This window comes from Trichomycterus rosablanca, chromosome 2, assembly GCF_030014385.1.
Source record: "Trichomycterus rosablanca isolate fTriRos1 chromosome 2, fTriRos1.hap1, whole genome shotgun sequence".
NCBI lineage: Eukaryota > Metazoa > Chordata > Actinopteri > Siluriformes > Trichomycteridae > Trichomycterus > Trichomycterus rosablanca.
In genome coordinates this window covers 11,933,229-11,950,123 of record NC_085989.1, presented here as the reverse complement: position 1 = coordinate 11,950,123, position 16,895 = coordinate 11,933,229, and the positions used below count along the sequence as shown (strand labels likewise).

General features: G+C 40.4%; 1 protein-coding gene across 2 annotated transcripts in view; it reads right to left on the bottom strand.

Moving 5' to 3' along the window:
• Nucleotides 1-16,895, bottom strand: part of eno2 (enolase 2) — a 39,595-nt gene that overhangs the window by 18,194 nt on the left and 4,506 nt on the right. For both annotated transcript variants that reach the window (XM_062990092.1, XM_062990100.1), the window contains exons 2-11: nt 15,172-15,257; nt 12,738-12,833; nt 12,575-12,633; nt 10,732-10,801; nt 9,110-9,243; nt 7,617-7,839; nt 7,320-7,517; nt 4,532-4,733; nt 4,173-4,281; nt 1,564-1,622 (exon numbers count right to left, since the gene is read on the bottom strand). In XM_062990092.1, the coding sequence (XP_062846162.1) occupies nt 1,564-1,622; nt 4,173-4,281; nt 4,532-4,733; nt 7,320-7,517; nt 7,617-7,839; nt 9,110-9,243; nt 10,732-10,801; nt 12,575-12,633; nt 12,738-12,833; nt 15,172-15,256 (1,235 nt within the window). In that variant the 5' untranslated portion in view covers nt 15,257. The remainder of the gene's footprint in view (nt 1-1,563; nt 1,623-4,172; nt 4,282-4,531; nt 4,734-7,319; nt 7,518-7,616; nt 7,840-9,109; nt 9,244-10,731; nt 10,802-12,574; nt 12,634-12,737; nt 12,834-15,171; nt 15,258-16,895) is intronic.

Here is a 16,895-nt window from a genome sequence, read left to right as displayed (position 1 = left end):
CGTACACACATAGCTTTTAAAGACTGAAAACAGCAAGCAAACCAGTCTGTCTTACCCACCCCCATTCCCAAAGCTGCTGCTAACACTTTACATCCTGGACTGTAAATGCAATTACTACAATTTGTACAATACCTACTGTTTTATTGTGAAATACTATATTCCATATTTATCTTATTTTATCTTTTATCTAGTTTATAATTTTTATGGACTTCTGGACTCTGAGAGTTTTCACTTTCGTCAACCACATTATCCTGGTCAGGGTCTGGTTTAACTGGAAACACGGTGCAAGCCAGAAATAACCTGGCTGGCACCAATCAATTACAAGTCTTCAGCTATCTCCTCCTCAGACATAGCCAAATATGTTTGTGGAGATGCCCAGCCGATCAATAACCCATACATTTAGATGAAGAGAATATACATATATGTGGGACCATTAGTACCAGTGACACATGTTTTTAACTTTGTGGCAATGGTTTGAGGAATGTCTTTTTCTTTTTCTTTTTTTTTTCTTTTTTTTTTTTTTAACATGGCTTTGCCCCCATACAAAGTGAGACCTGCTCTCAACCCCACTAAACAAATGGATAAATTGAAAGGCTAACTTTAGTCATTTTCCTACATTACTATTTTTTTTTTACCACAGCATCTTAATACTCTGTTTCAAGTTTTCTCCATTTCTGTATAATGGCTCTTACTGTGATTTGCTGGAGTCCCCAAGTCTTTGCAATGGCTGGCTTTGTAATACTGGTAGATTTCAATGACTTTGTTTCGCACTGGCATATGAATCTCTTTAGAACATGGTATCATGTGCTGTTATTTGAAACCTTTTAGTCTGCTTTACATTGCCAGACATTCAATTTAAATGATGTTTAGAAATGAAGCCTGGGTGTGGCTAGTGAAATTTAACCCAATTGTCAATTAAAATTGGTTAACCCATTGATTTAGTAGCTAAGGGGGCAAGTACTTTTTCAACATAGGGCCAGGTAGGCCTAAACAGCATTTTTCTGTCAAAAAATAGAATCATCATTAAAAAAATATTCTGGCCGCGGTAAAACACGCTATCACACCAGAGCTGACATTTTGAAATTGTTGGTTTGAAACTCAGCTCTGCCATCCGGCTGGGCTTGGCGGCTATGATGGCACCTGCACAGAGACAATAAATAATGTGGACAGGGTGTGGGTCTCCATGCACAGAGCTGATCCACATATGAACTCTCCTTGTGCATGTGAAAAGATGCACATGTGTCGGGGGGGGGGGGGGGGGGGGGTCTCGCTCACCTCAATCAGAGGTGGGGATCAGCATCAGTAGAGAGGAAGCATAATGCAATCAGGTAATTGGATCCAACTAGTTTGGGGAGGAAAACCGGAAAAAATGCAAAAAAATGCAAAAAAAAACAAACAAAAACAATAATAATAAAATATTCTGCGTTACTTGGGTGAACTTTGTCCAAAATCACTTATAACTTATTCAGTACATTCTGGATCTAATTCTAATGTTTTCAATACAGTGAATAACCTTATTCAAAAACAAGTTACTAACTGCTAATAATATTAGCTATCTCTTACCTCATTAGCTGGTTATATTTGGCCAAACGCTCGGATCTACAAGGAGCTCCAGTCTTTATCTGAGAAGAAAAAATAGACAATGAATGTAAATATTGTTCTACCAAAATATTGTGAATGTTTCACAGGGTCTTGGTTTTATATATTTTTTTGTGTCTTAGTTGTACACTATAGTTGTGATAGTTATACCCTTGAATTGGTTATTTTAAATCATTAGAAATTTCATAAAATAAATCATTTCTATTGTAAAATAATGTAAAATATATATATAAAATATTAAATCAAAATAATCTAAATGGCACAGAAACCAGTTAAACGTAATTAAAAATACCAGGTAAAATACGCTAGCACACCAGAACTGGGATTTCGAATACATCGTATCGAATCTCAGCTCTGCCATCCGTTTGGGCTGGGCGGCTACATGAACAACGATTGGCTGTTGTTCATAGGGTGGGATGAGCCAGACCAGGGTACCTCATAACTGATGCAGCTGGCTGATTGATGGTGCCTGCTCAGAGTTAGGGAATACTGCTGATCAGGGTGTGGCTCTCTGTGCACAAGGCTGATCCGCATATGAACTCTCCTCGTGCAGGTGAAAAGATGCAGTTTGTACTGCACACGTGTCGGAGGGGGCGTGTGTCAGTTGCGAATCTCCTTAGTCAGCAGTGGAGGGTAGTATCGGTAGAGGTGAAGCGTAACACAATTAGGGTAATTGGATACAAAAAAAATTATAATAATTATACCAGGATCAGAACAGCAGGCTAGTTGGCTACATTGTGTGAATGAATGAATGAATGAATACATGAATGAATACATGAATGAATGAATAGCAGGCTAGTTAGCCACCATTTCATTTTCATTAGCCGCTTGTCAGTTCAGACTTGCGTGGGGGCGTAGGATACCGGTTCCACCAGAAACACTGGAAGCAAGACAGACATAGTCTAGACAGGATGGCAATCCACCATAAGACTTTGGCCTTCCCCTACTCAGACATAGCCAGTTGAGATTCGAACATGATGGATTGGCACCCTGTCCAGGGTATTCCTGCCTTGTTCCCAGTGTTTCGAGGTGTAACCGGACAGCCACAACCCTGACCAGGATAAAGTGGTTGAGGAATATGAAATGAAAGTATTCAAAAGGCATCTTCATGCAGATAGCCAAGAGTGTTTAAAAACATCTACCATTATAATACACTATGTATTGAACAGTATGCAATATTCAGCCAGTATGAAGCCACAATAGAGGGTGTTGTTCATTACTAGCCAATTGGGCAGACTAGCTAACTCTGTAGTCTCAGTATTTTGTTATACGAGGGTTCTTCAAAAAGTTTCCACACTTTTTTAAAACTCAATTTGTTAAGAATTTCAAAAACTAATCGCATCACTTTTCTACATAGTCACCTTCTGATGCATTTTTCCCAGTGTCCAACAGTTTGACGGTATGTCATGGTATGTATTATTTTTTGTATGACTTGTACTTTTTATACGTCTGTGGCTTATTCTGTCATAAGTACATAGAAAATAAAACATTTTAAATTTCACATGTATACAGTGAAGTTTTTGAACAAATAAAACTGCGTTTGCAATCTCCCAGTTACCACTGATTAAGTGATCCGTTATACTGATATATGACTGTACTGTACGACTTGAACACAGGTCTGTAGTGGACTTGCTTCGGTGTTGTTGGTATAACGTTGGTATAGCAACTGACCTGAAGAATTTTTGGACTGTTAAGACATCCCTTGCAACCACTGTTTTAATCATTGCTCTGAAAGGATATTTCACGACAAACCGTACAGTATACAGTGTTTGGTCTCCCTCTCTTCATCCTCCATCTGTTTTTTTTTGTGTTTTTTTTTCCCCCACTATATCAAGGAAGCCTTTTTCATCTGTGTTAACATTGTTATGCTAATGCTACCTGGCTAACTAGTGAGCTGTACCTAATCTGCACAGCTCTCCATAGCACTTTTAGTGGTGAACAATATTATATGATTTGCGTCCTATTGAAGCCTACAGCTGTTGTATTAACTGTGCTAAGGTATGGTGATATATGAAAAATCCATACCGTACAAGGAATCAAAGTCAGTATACCGAATGTACCGTCATATCGCCCAGCACTACCATCAGCAAACAATGTTTTTGGTTGAGCGTGTAGCCACTGATGCACAGCTGCTTTCACATCATCACATGAAAATCTTCTTCCCCTTAAAGCTTCGTTAAGCTCTCTCAGGCTCTCAGACATGAACAATTACTACTCCTCCTGCCCCTCACTGTTTCCAACGAAAATCCCCCACAACCTGAGTATTAGATGCGAGTGTCTTAAAGTTCTGGAGTTTAGGGGTAATGTCATGGTTAAGCTAAATTGTATCTCTTTTTAAGAAGAGATTACTGTACTGTAATAACTAAATTAAACCACTCTAAGTTATTGGAAACCTTTTTTTGTTTTTATTAATTGATTCACCAACTAACTGGTTGGTGTGTTGGTTGGTTGGTTGGTTGATTGGGTGATTGGTTGGTTGACTGGGTGGTTGGTTAACAAATTGATAAAGCATGGCATGTTGATTACGGCTGTTTCAATATCTAGTTACAGAATTTCATAAACATCAAAAATACCTGTCCAGTGCAGAGCCCCACTACTAGGTCTGCGATGAATGTGTCTTCTGTCTCTCCAGAGCGATGGCTGACCATCACACCCCAGCCATTGGCCTGGGCCAGCTTACACCTGAGAGAAGAACAAAAGACAAAACGAAGAGACCAGAGAGTCAGTGATACAATGCATAATAAATATATTTTCACTGCACCATTCCAGCTCCTTAAACTAGAGGGTTATAAGCATCGTAACCCAGCACACCAAACCCTATGAGGGACTCTTTTTGACTTCTACAAAGTGTTAATGGTGAACTCTTCACGCTCAGGCTAAGTGAGTGTTTGACCTATGTTTTGAAGCCATGTGACTGGCAGCTGTCACTCACGCTTGGATGGCCTCTGTAACAGTGCCAATTTGGTTGACCTTCAAGAGCAGACAGTTGCAGGCACGTTCCTCTGCTGCCTTCTCGATTCTTTTTGGGTTTGTCACTGTTAGATCATCACCAACAATCTGGATCCCCACTGTACCGGTCATCCGAGTCCAGGCTGCCCAATCATCTTGATCGAAAGGATCCTCAATAGACACCACTGTGCAGAGAAAGAAAGCGTTAAGCATTAAGGGTATATATTTTGGGGGAAACTAAAATGAACAGTAATACTAATAAGTTATGTACAAGAGAATGGTAACGTAGCTAACAAATTTAAATAATAACCTTATTCTTTTACTGATTGCTCCTAAATTTCAATCTTCTTTAGCATATTATCACAGTATTACTTTTAAAAACTTAGCAGACAGGACATAACAGTACAACAATCACTCAATCGGGTTAATTTATTTGTGTTAAGTAATAAACAGTTGTTCAAACCACATGTTCAAAAGTATTTGGACACCCAATATAGCATTCACATGTGTCTGCTAAGTACAACAACCAAATCAAGGGGGGTTACATTAAACTCCAGCTTCCATACAAATAAAATGAGTTTTCTAGATTTACGTAAAAGACTGAATGGATAGCCGCTCAAGTGGCGCAGCGGTAAAAACACACGCTGGAACCAGAGCTGGAATCTCGAATACATCGTATCGAATCTCAGCTCTGCCTGCCGGCTAGGCTGAGCGGCCACATGAACAACGATTGGCCTGTTGTTCAGATATGGGTGGGGCTAAGCCGGATGGGGTCTCTCTCTCATAACTGATGCAATTACGACCTCTGCTGGCTGATTGATGGTGCCTGCACAGAGACGGGAAAAGAGTGCTGTCAGGGTGTGTCTCTCCATACACAGTACTAAGCTGCACTGCACTCATCAAAGTGTAGATAAGATGCATACGACATGCTGCCCACGTGTCGGAGGGGGCGTGGGTTAGCTTCGTTCTCCTCAATCAGAGCAGAGATCAGCATTGGTGGAGAGGAAGCATGACTCAATTGGGCAATTGGATGCGCTAAAAGGGGAGAAAATGCATTAAAAAATTATAAAAAGACTGAATGGATTCTTTTTCATTTATACACAAAAGCATTAGTAAATAAGGCTCACAGATTGTGTTCCAATTCATTCTAAAGGAGTGCAGGCCAGTCTTTCTCAACAGTCTTGGCTTTATGTAATGAAAGAAGTGTCATGCTAAAAAAGTCTTCTTCAAAATGCTGCCACACCTTGTAAAAACACACATTCTTACAATTTCCCCAAGCCCTAGCTTGATATTCCTCTTCTATAAAACATTGCTGGCACATCGCATTTGAGTGGATAGCACTCTACTGCTATATAATGCAGTGATTTACTTCTCGTAAGAACATTTTTTTACTGCTCCAGATGGGGGTGTACCTTACATAAGTCCAACTGATACTTGATGTAGGCCATAATGTTCTTGTGAGCAGCTAGTGTGCAGCTTTTTAGCCATGAAAACCCAGTCCATAAAAAATACATTTCTTATTTTGATGATGCTTCCAGAAACAGTTTGGAACTTATTGATAAATATTGCGGCTACACTTTTAAAGATTTATCATTCCCTTCATGTGAGATTAATAGGTGTACTACTTTTCAGCTGAACTGTTGTAGCTATTAGACATTTACAACTCACAGTAATAGCACTTATGGTCGACAGGGGCAGGTTTAGCAGGACAGAAAATTGACAAACTGACTTGGCATGCTGAAATGGCATCATATGACTGTTCAAGTCAAGGTGTGTTTATACACTGATCAACCATAACAATAAAACCACCTCCTTGTTTCTACACTCACTGTCCATATTATCAGCTTCATTTACCATATAGAAGCACTTTGTAGTTCTACAATTACTGACTGTAGTCCATCTATTTCTCTGCATGCTTTATTAGCCCCCTTTCATGCTGTTCTTCAATGGTCAGCAGCGCTGCTGTGTCTGATCCACTCATACCAGCACAACACACACCAACACACCGCCACCATGTCAGTGTCACTGCAGTGCTGAGAATGATCCCCACAGGACGACTACAGAGTAGGTATTATTTGGGTGGTGGATCATTCTCAGCACTGCAGTGACACTGACATGGTGGTGGTGTGTTGGTTTGTGTTGTGCTGGTATAAGTGGATCAGACACAGCAGCGCTGCTGGAGTTTTTAAACATCTCACTGTCACTGCTGGACTGAGAATGGTCCACCAACCAAAACTATCCATCCAACAGCGACCCGTGGGCATCATCCTGTGACCACTGATGAAGGTCTAAAAGAAGACCAACTCAAACAGCAGCAATAGATGAGCGATCGTCTCTGACTTCACATCTACAAGGTGGACCAACTAGGTAGGAGTGTCTAATAGAGTGAACAGTGAGTGGACACGGTATTTTAAAACTCTGCTGTGTCTGCTCCACTCATTCCAGCACCATGTCAGTGTCACTGCAGTGCTGAGAATGATCCACCACCTAAATAACACCTACTCTGTAGTGGTCCTGTGGGGGTCCTGACCATTGAAGAACAGGTTGAAAGCAGGCTAAAAAGTATGTAAAGAAATAGATGGACTACAGTCAGTAATTGTAGAACTACAAAGTGCTTCTATATAGTAAGTGGAGCTGATAAAATGGACAGTGAGTGTAGAAACAAGGAGGTGGTTTTAATGTTATGGCTGACCGGTGTATGTACATTTGGCAGTGCAATATACCACATTGTTTCAAGTGGGCAATATACCACATTGTTTCAGTTACATTACCTGGATAGTCATTAACAAAACCCCGATAGATCTCCAGAAGCTCTTCACCACTGATGAGTCTTTCAGGGTCTGGGGGCGATTTGAAATCCAGGTCATACTTTCCATCTCTGTAGAACTCTGAGGCAGCTACATCCATCCCAATAACAACTTTATCTGTGAAACCTGCCTTTTCTATGGCAGTTTTGATTAGTTCAAGAGCTGGGGATTGACATAAAAAAATAAAATTGTTCGGTTTAAATGATGGTTCATTCAATATTATGTCAAAATACGAACTCACTCACAGAGACACATACACACCTTCACTGTTCTCCAGAATGTTCGGGGTAAAACCCCCTTCGTCACCAACGTTAGTGGCATCCTGACCGTACTTTTCCTTGATGACTTCCTTAAGTGTCTGATAGAGCTCAGCCCCAACACGAAGAGCATCACGAAATGACTCGGCCCCGACAGGAAGCACCATAAATTCCTGCATGGCCAGCTTATTACCAGCATGGGATCCGCCATTTATTACATTAAAGGCCTGGATGAAAAGAAATAACAGAGCTTTAGGTAATCAGATTGTAGACAAGTTAATACAAAGCACTTAAATGTCCTAATTTTGTTCACTGTCATTTAACACTGATAGCTCAGTGGTTAAGGTACTGGACTAGTAATCTAAAGGTTGCCGGTTCAAGCCCCACCACTGCCAAGTTACCACTGTTGGGCCCCCGAGCAAGGCCCTTTACCCTAATATTGCTCAAAATTGTGTTCAGTCATAACTGATTGATTTTTTAAAGTATTTTTGAGTATTTTTTTGAGTATTCAGACACTTTATTGCATTGTGGATTAGATTAATATTTAAATAAATAAAATTGCCATTTTTACCCAACAATTTTTACTTTATTACCCTTAATGATGAAGTAAAAACCTACTATATGTATATAATGTTTTATTTATGCATTTTCTCCCATTTTCTCAGAATGTAGCATAGTCAATTTGTCTTCCGCTGCTGGGGGATCCCTGATTGCAGTCAAAGTGGGTATATTTCTGCTCACTTCCCTCCGACCCACGTGCAGCCTTTAGCGGAACCCTTTTTCACCTATGCACTCTGCACAGGCGCATCCTTATCTGCCAATCGGGGTCCTTAAACAGCATTTGGAGACCCCACCCACATAGTCCGGCCATCCCGCCCTAGCAGAACCATGTCTGCTGCAGGCACTGTCCATTATGCCCGCTAGATGGCGCCCAGCCGGCAAGTTTCAAACCGAGGAGTTTAGAATCTTGGCGCTGGTGTGCTAGCGGATTATCCCGAGTTTTTTTGAAAAATTACTAATAATTTGTAGAAGCCCCTTTGCTAACGATTACTGCCAAATGAAGCTTTGTAAACATGGATTTCTTCAGATTATTCCATTCTTAATGGCAGATCCTCTCAAGCTCCATCAGACTGCACGGCGAGCATGTGTGAACTGCCATCAAGTCTGGGCTTTGGCTGGACCATTCAAGGACATTCAGAGACTTGGCCTAAAGCTACTTTAGCGTCACTGTCATGTTGAAAGGTGGACTGTTGCCCCTCTCTGCTTTTTTGTTGTAGCCTAGCAGTTAAGGTACTGGACTAGTAATCAAAAGGTCGTTGATCAAGCCCCACCACTGTGAGGTTGCTGCTGTTGGGCCCTTGAGCAAGGCCCTTAACCCATAATTGCTCAGACTGTATACTGTCACTCGATATTCATCCATAGTACTTGTTTATTAGTATGTGTTTATTAATGTTCTGCTTTATTAATTAAATTATTTAGTAAATTTTTATTTCTTACAGGAACGGGCAACACAAGTTCTGTGTTTCCAGCCAGATCGGCAATGTGACGATACAGGGGGGTTTCTTTTTCTGCCGCACCCGCCTTGCAAATGGCCAGGGACACCCCCAAAATGGCATTGGCACCAAACTGAGCTGTAGGCATACACAGCAGTTAGACACTCCATTCATTACAATGCATACAATTAACTACTCAATGTCAAAAGTGTTGAAACTAAAAATATACCACTATATATACACCTTCTTGTTTCCACACTCACTGTCCATTTTATCAGCTCCACTTACCATATAGAATCACTTTGTAGTTCTACAATTACTGACTGTAGTCCATCTGTTTCTCTGCATGCTTTGTTAGCCCCCTTTCATGCTGTTCTTCAATGGTCAGGACCCCCACAGAGTAGATATTATTTGGGTGGTGGATGATTCTCAGCACTGCAGTGACACTGACATGGTGGTGGTGTGTTAGTGTGTGTTGTGCTGGTATGAGTGGATAAGACACAGCAGCGCTGCTGGAGTTTTTAAACACCTCACTGTCACTGCTGGACTGAGAATAGTCAACCAACCAAAAATATCCACTCATACCAGCACAACACACATTAACACACCACCACCATGTCAGTGTCACTGCAGTGCTGAGAATGATCCACCACCTAAATAATACCTGCCCTGTGGTGGTCTTGTGGGGGTCATGACCATTGAAGAACAGGGTGAAAGCAGGCTAAAAAGGTATGTAGAGAAATAGATGGACTACAGCCAGTAATTGTAGAACTACAAAGTGCTTCTATATGGCAAGTGGAGCTGATGAAACAGACAGTGAGTGTAGAAACAAGGAGGTGGTTGTAATGTTATGGCTGATCTGTGTGTGTGTGTATATATATATAAAATTTAAAGAATCTCTGTCTAGGTCAAAGCTGGAAAGAACTGTTGAATGTGAATGACCTTTGTGTTCTCAGACAACACTGTGTGAGAAACCATCATGCTATTGTGATCATTACAGCCATGAGCTTGCTTTGTTCTGCTTTCAGTTTTGCCTTCAGGTAAAATACAAGTTCAATGGGATTCAGGACAGGATATTGACTTGAATATTGAAGAAGAATACACCTTCTTTTGTAGCCTTTGTTGTGTGCTTTCAATGGTTATCCACTGCAGTGTGAAACGATGTCCTATGTGTTTTAAAATATTTGGCTGGAATTGAGTTGATGTTCCTATATACTTTAGAATTCATCTTGCTTCTTTTGTCAGTCATCTCAATTTCTTTTCCCAGGTTTATCTTCGTCTCATCTGTCCATCTGTCCAAAGCATGTTGTTGCCTTTTTCAGTTTTTTTGCAAACTCCAATCTGGCTTTCCTGTTTTTGAGGTGCACCAATGGTTTACTTACTTCTCTTGATAGTTGACCTTCTGGAAAGTGCTCTTGATCTGGCCAATTGTTGTGAATGTGATTTTCTTTATATGGTTAGGTTTAAAACATGTTGACAGAAACAGTAAATCTTAGCTGTGGTTAATTAACTAAACTGAATTACCAATTATATCTGGTTGAGTGGTATGACTATATAAACTGTGCATTTTATATATTTTTTAATTAAGTTGATTGTGTGTTACATCTTTTTTAATGATTGACTTACATTTGTTTTCTGTGCCATCCATCTCGATCATCATGTTGTCCAGTTTTTCCTGCTCCTCTACACTAATCCCCTACAAATGACACCATCCATCCCAGAATAAAGTTATCAATATGGACGGAATAAAGTCAGTAATAAACAGTAAATTAGTATCTAAGTAATTTTAGACAGGAATTATGACAGTAAGACACTTTCATAATACATTACACACTGATCAGCCATAACATTAAAACCACCTCCTTGTTTCTACACACATTGTCCATTTTATCAGCTCCACTTACCATATAGAAGCACTTTGTAGTTCTACAATTACTGACTGTAGTCCATCTGTTTCTCTGCATGCTTTGTTAGCCCCCTTTCATGCTGTTCTTCAATGGTCAGGACTCTCCCAGGACCACTACAGAGTAGGTATTATTTGGGTGGTGGGTCATTCTCAGCACTGCAGTGACAGAGTGATGTAGAGTTTATAAACACCTTACTGACACTGCTGGACTGAGTTAGTTCACCAACCAAAAATATATCCAGCCAACAGCGCCCTGTAGGCAGCATCCTGTGATCAATGATGAAGGTCTAGAAGTTGACCAACTCAAACAGCAGCAATAGATGAGTGATCGTCTGTAACTTTACATCTACAATGTGGACCAAATAGGTAGGAGTGTCTAATAGAGTGGACAGTGAGTGGACACGGTATTTAAAAACTCCAGCATCGCTGCTGTGTCTGATCCACTTATACCAGCACAACACACACTAACACACCACCACCATGTCAGTGTTACTGCAGTGCTGAGAATCATCCACCACCTAAATAATACCTGGTCTGTGGTGGTCCTGTGGTGGTCCTGACCATTGAAGAACAGGGTGAAAGCAGGGTAAAAAGATATGTAGAGAAATAGATGGACTACAGTCAGTAATTGTAGAGCTTCGAGGTGCTTCTATATGGTAAGTGGAGCTAATAAAATGGACAGTGAGTGTAGAAACAAGGAGGTGGTTTTAATGTTATGGCTGATCAGTGTATGAACCCCTTTATTAGTTTTGCTAAAAAGGAAACAATTAACAGTATATAGGTGTTATTAGCCAACAAGTATTGTTGAATGGTTGTTTTTAGCATAAATGACTGAACATTATCCTTAAAAATAAATAGACTGCTACACAATAAGAACAATATACACTATATGGACAAAGGTATTGGGACATCACTTCTAGTTAATGAATTCTTGTGTTTTAGCCACAACAATTGCTAACAGATGTTATAAATCAATTTTAAAAAGGGAAATATATGCTTCCAACTTTGCAGCAACAGTTAGGTAAGGCTTTTCCCTGTTTCAGCATTACTGTGCCCCTGTGCTCTAAGCAAGGTCTATATAGACATGAAGTAAAGCTTGGTTTAAAGAAACTCTAGTGGCCTCACCCCTATTGAACACCTTTGAAATGAATTGGAACATCACTGGAGGCTTTCTTGATTAGTGCCCAGTCATACAAATGCTCTTTTGACTAAATTGGCACATATTCCCACAGACATACAGTATGTCAAAGTCTTGTGAGAAGCCTTCTCAGAAGAGTGGCTGTTGTTATAGCTAAAAAGATCACATAGAGGTTACTCTATTGTAATACCATTTGTTTTGGCAATGGTGGATGTCCAACAAGCTCATGGCCAGGTGTCCAAATACCTTTGGTTTATTACTGCCTCTTACATCACTGTCAAAGTGAATTTATTTTTTTAGCCTAGAGACGTATTACACTTTGAAGTTTTGAAGCTTAAGCTTCTGACATGTTCTCTATCTGCTGTCCTTGGTAATGCTTTTACAAGGTTATCTGTTTCCCCAGACTATAACAGACGTGCACTTACAGATGCAATGAGGGCAGGTCCGAGAGTGTCATTGATGTGACCGACAGCTTTTAGTACACCTATAAAATTTTAAAACACAAAGTGGAGAAAAATAATATGAAAAACAATTAACCTTGTTTAAAAAAACCTTTAAAAAAATGTATGGTCCTCTTTTTGATCTTACCCTTGCCCTTGTAGCGATTTTTGTCTCCATCTCTGAGTTCGATAGCTTCATAAATACCGGTAGATGCTCCACTAGGCACAGCAGCCCTAAACAGTCCTTGAATGAGAAGAGGATGAAAAGCAAAGTGCAGAAATATGAAAGAGGTGAATGTATGTGGCCTTAAGTTGTAATGTAACCATAATGAAAAAAACACACTGCTTTGAGTTTAGAATTCTGTTACTGTGTGTGTTATGTAACAGTAGTTGTTGTTAGGCTATAGATAGATGGACGGACGGATAGGTAGATAGATAGACGGATGGATGGATGGATGAATTGATAGATAGGTAGATAGATTGATAGGTTCATAGGTAGATAGGTAGATAGGCGGATGGATGGATAGATGGATGGATGGATGGATGGAAGGATGGATGGATAGACAGGTAGGTAGGCTGACAGACACAGACAGACAGACAGACAGACAGGTAGGTAGGTAGACAGACAGACAGACAGACAGACAGACAGACAGACAGACAGACAGACAGACAGACAGATAGATAGATAGATAGATAGATAGATAGATAGATAGATAGATAGATACAGTGTATCACAAAAGTGAGTACGCCCCTCACATTTCTGCAAATATTTCATTATATATTTTCATGGGACAACACTATAGAAATAAAACTTGGATATAACTTAGAGTAGTCAGTGTACAGCTTGTATAGCAGTGTAGATTTACTGTCTTCTGAAAATAACTCAACACACAGCCATTAATGTCTAAATGGCTGGCAACATAAGTGAGTACACCCCACAGTGAACATGTCCAAATTGTGCCCAAAGTGTCAATATTTTGTGTGACCACCATTATTATTCAGCACTGCCTTAACCCTCCTGGGCATGGAATTCACCAGAGCTGCACAGGTTGCTACTGGAATCCTCTTCCACTCCTCCATGATGACATCACGGAGCTGGTGGATGTTAGACACCTTGAACTCCTCCACCTTCCACTTGAGGATGCGCCACAGGTGCTCAATTGGGTTTAGTCCATCACCTTTACCTTCAGCTTCCTCAGCAAGGCAGTTGTCATCTTGGAGGTTGTGTTTGGGGTCGTTATCCTGTTGGAAAACTGCCATGAGGCCCAGTTTTCGAAGGGAGGGGATCATGCTCTGTTTCAGAATGTCACAGCACATGTTGGAATTCATGTTTCCCTCAATGAACTGCAGCTCCCCAGTGCCAGCAACACTCATGCAGCCCAAGACCATGATGCTACCACCACCATGCTTAACTGTAGGCAAGATACAGTTGTCTTGGTACTTCTCACCAGGGCGCCGCCACACATGCTGGACACCATCTGAGCCAAACAAGTTTATCTTGGTCTCGTCAGACCACAGGGCATTCCAGTAATCCATGTTCTTGGACTGCTTGTCTTCAGCAAACTGTTTGCGAGCTTTCTTGTGCGTCAGCTTCCTACTGGGATGACGATCATGCAGACCGAGTTGATGCAGTGTGCGGCGTATGGTCTGAGCACTGACAGGCTGACCTCCCACATCTTCAACCTCTGCAGCAATGCTGGCAGCACTCATGTGTCTATTTTTTAAAGCCAACCTCTGGATATGACGCCGAACACGTGGACTCAACTTCTTTGGTCGACCCTGGCGAAGCCTGTTCCGAGTGGAACCTGTCCTGGAAAACCGCTGTATGACCTTGGCCACCATGCTGTAGCTCAGTTTCAGGGTGTTAGCAATCTTCTTATAGCCCAGGCCATCTTTGTGGAGAGCAACAATTCTATTTCTCACATCCTCAGAGAGTTCTTTGCCATGAGGTGCCATGTTGAATATCCAGTGGCCAGTATGAGAGAATTGTACCCAAAACACCAAATGTAACAGCCCTGCTCCCCATTTACACCTGGGACCTTGACACATGACACCAGGGAGGGACAACAACACATTTGGGCACAATTTGGACATGTTCACTGTGGGGTGTACTCACTTATGTTGCCAGCTATTTAGACATTAATGGCTGTGTGTTGAGTTATTTTCAGAAGACAGTAAATCTACACTGCTATACAAGTTGTACACTGACTACTCTAAGTTATATCCAAGTTTCATGTCTATAGTGTTGTCCCATGAAAAGATATAATGAAATATTTGCAGAAATGTGAGGGGTGTACTCACTTTTGTGATACACTGTAGATAGATGCATGGAACACTTGTCACTTTGCTAGGGTTTAGAAGAAAACACATTTTCACCACGTGCTAGGATGAAATTTGTTTGAATACTCAGACGGATATGCCAGCTTTAAGTCATTGGAATAGAAGTGAGCTTTACTGTCGTCTGCTTTTTCATGTAATTGTGAACTACCAGTTTTTGGCCAGAGGCTTTTTTTTTTTGTATTTGTATTTTTAAACTAATAGATGTATTGTTAAAAAAGAAATATATAAATAAATTGTCTTACCTTTTTCAGTTCTCAAGTCCACTTCAACTGTGGGGTTTCCTCGAGAGTCCAAGATTTCCCTCGCAACAATGCTCACAATCGACATCCTAAAAAGATGAGGGAGATAGACAGGTAGATACAGGTAAATGCATTAGAAATTTCACAGCTGAAAGAAGAAACATTATATTCGTCTGTATATGTAAGTATGTAAGTGTGTAGGTGGGTGGCTGACTGATTGGGTGCCTGTCTGGTTGGATAATGGATTTTGCGAACCACCAGGGCTTTGCAACTGTTCAAGGATGCACTATCAACAAATCAAATCAGTACTGACCAAACCTTAATAAATTGTATTTATGACAAGGTCATCCTAGTGGAACCAAAAGGGAAGGCTTTAACATGTTGCAATTTATCACACCGGTGGTTCTACAAATCACACAGAATATGTCAAATTGAATGGCATACTTTAAATCAAATGTCACTCCTTCACATCAGATGGCAGCAGCACAGGTATTTTTATCTTAACGATGCAGAGGCTAGATAGAAGTTAATACCATCCTCTCTGTCATCTTACTGCATTAACACTCATTTACAGCAATCCATGTAAGAGTATTTTTGCAATATGGTGTTTAAAGCTTTTCTTTTACTGTGCCATTATAATAACATAAATGTAAAATTTGGAGGACAGTACAGGACGTTTTAAAATAGTACTTATCCAAATTAATTTAAAATAATATACGTTGATTTTTATTTTGTTAACTTAATATAAAAATAAAAAGAATTTGCCTCATAAATAACTGTCATTTTAAAACTGACAGGCAGGTATGACTGCTGATAGTGTAGCTAATATTGGAAAAAGCAAGTGAAAAGAACCATTTTTTGTCCAATTATGGATAAACATGCTTGAGAAGGGTTTCGCACCTGGTCCAAGTACTGGGGTACTGATATAGAAACTTGTTGCTGTCAGGACAACCAATCACACATCAGCATGGATCACAGTTGGAAAGGGAATCTGACAAGGATGTAACATCTCACCACGTCTGTTTAACATTTTTGGAGAACAAGTGTTAAGAAAGGTGCTACCAAGAATTGCCGAAGGAGGATTGGTGGAAAGACATCACAGTTATGCTAATTACATTTATTGTATTATTGGAGATGGTGCTGGTGTGTCGTAGCGAGAAAGCTGATAAATGCAGCAAAACAAAAGCGATAACGAACACTGAAGTAGTACTGGTGGAAGGTAGAACATTGGAATAAGTGGACTCCTTATATTTGGGAAGTAGGATGTCAAATACTGCAGAATGTGCTGGTGAAGTAAAGTCAAGAATAGCAATAGGCATGGCGGTGATGGTCAAATTGACAAGGATATAGAAAAACAAGTAAATAAGCACATCATCTAATGAAAGAAGACAAATTCAGGCTTTGGAAACAAGTGCACCAGAAAACTGCTGAAAGTCTCATGGAGGTTGATGATGACCACTGAGCTTACAAGATGGCCTGGAAAGAAAAGGAACTACTAAACCACATTCAGTCCCGCAAGTTACATTACTTTGGGCATGTGATGAGACCCACATGACAACACTGAATGCAGTGTAATGACAGGACTTGTGGAAAAAGACCAAGAATAAGCTGGATTGGCAACATCATGGCATGGATTGCATTATCAGGGGCTAGTCTCCAGAGTACAGTGGAGAAAGTTGAGCCATCAGTGCAGCCAGCTACAGAATGCCTTTATTTATCATATACAG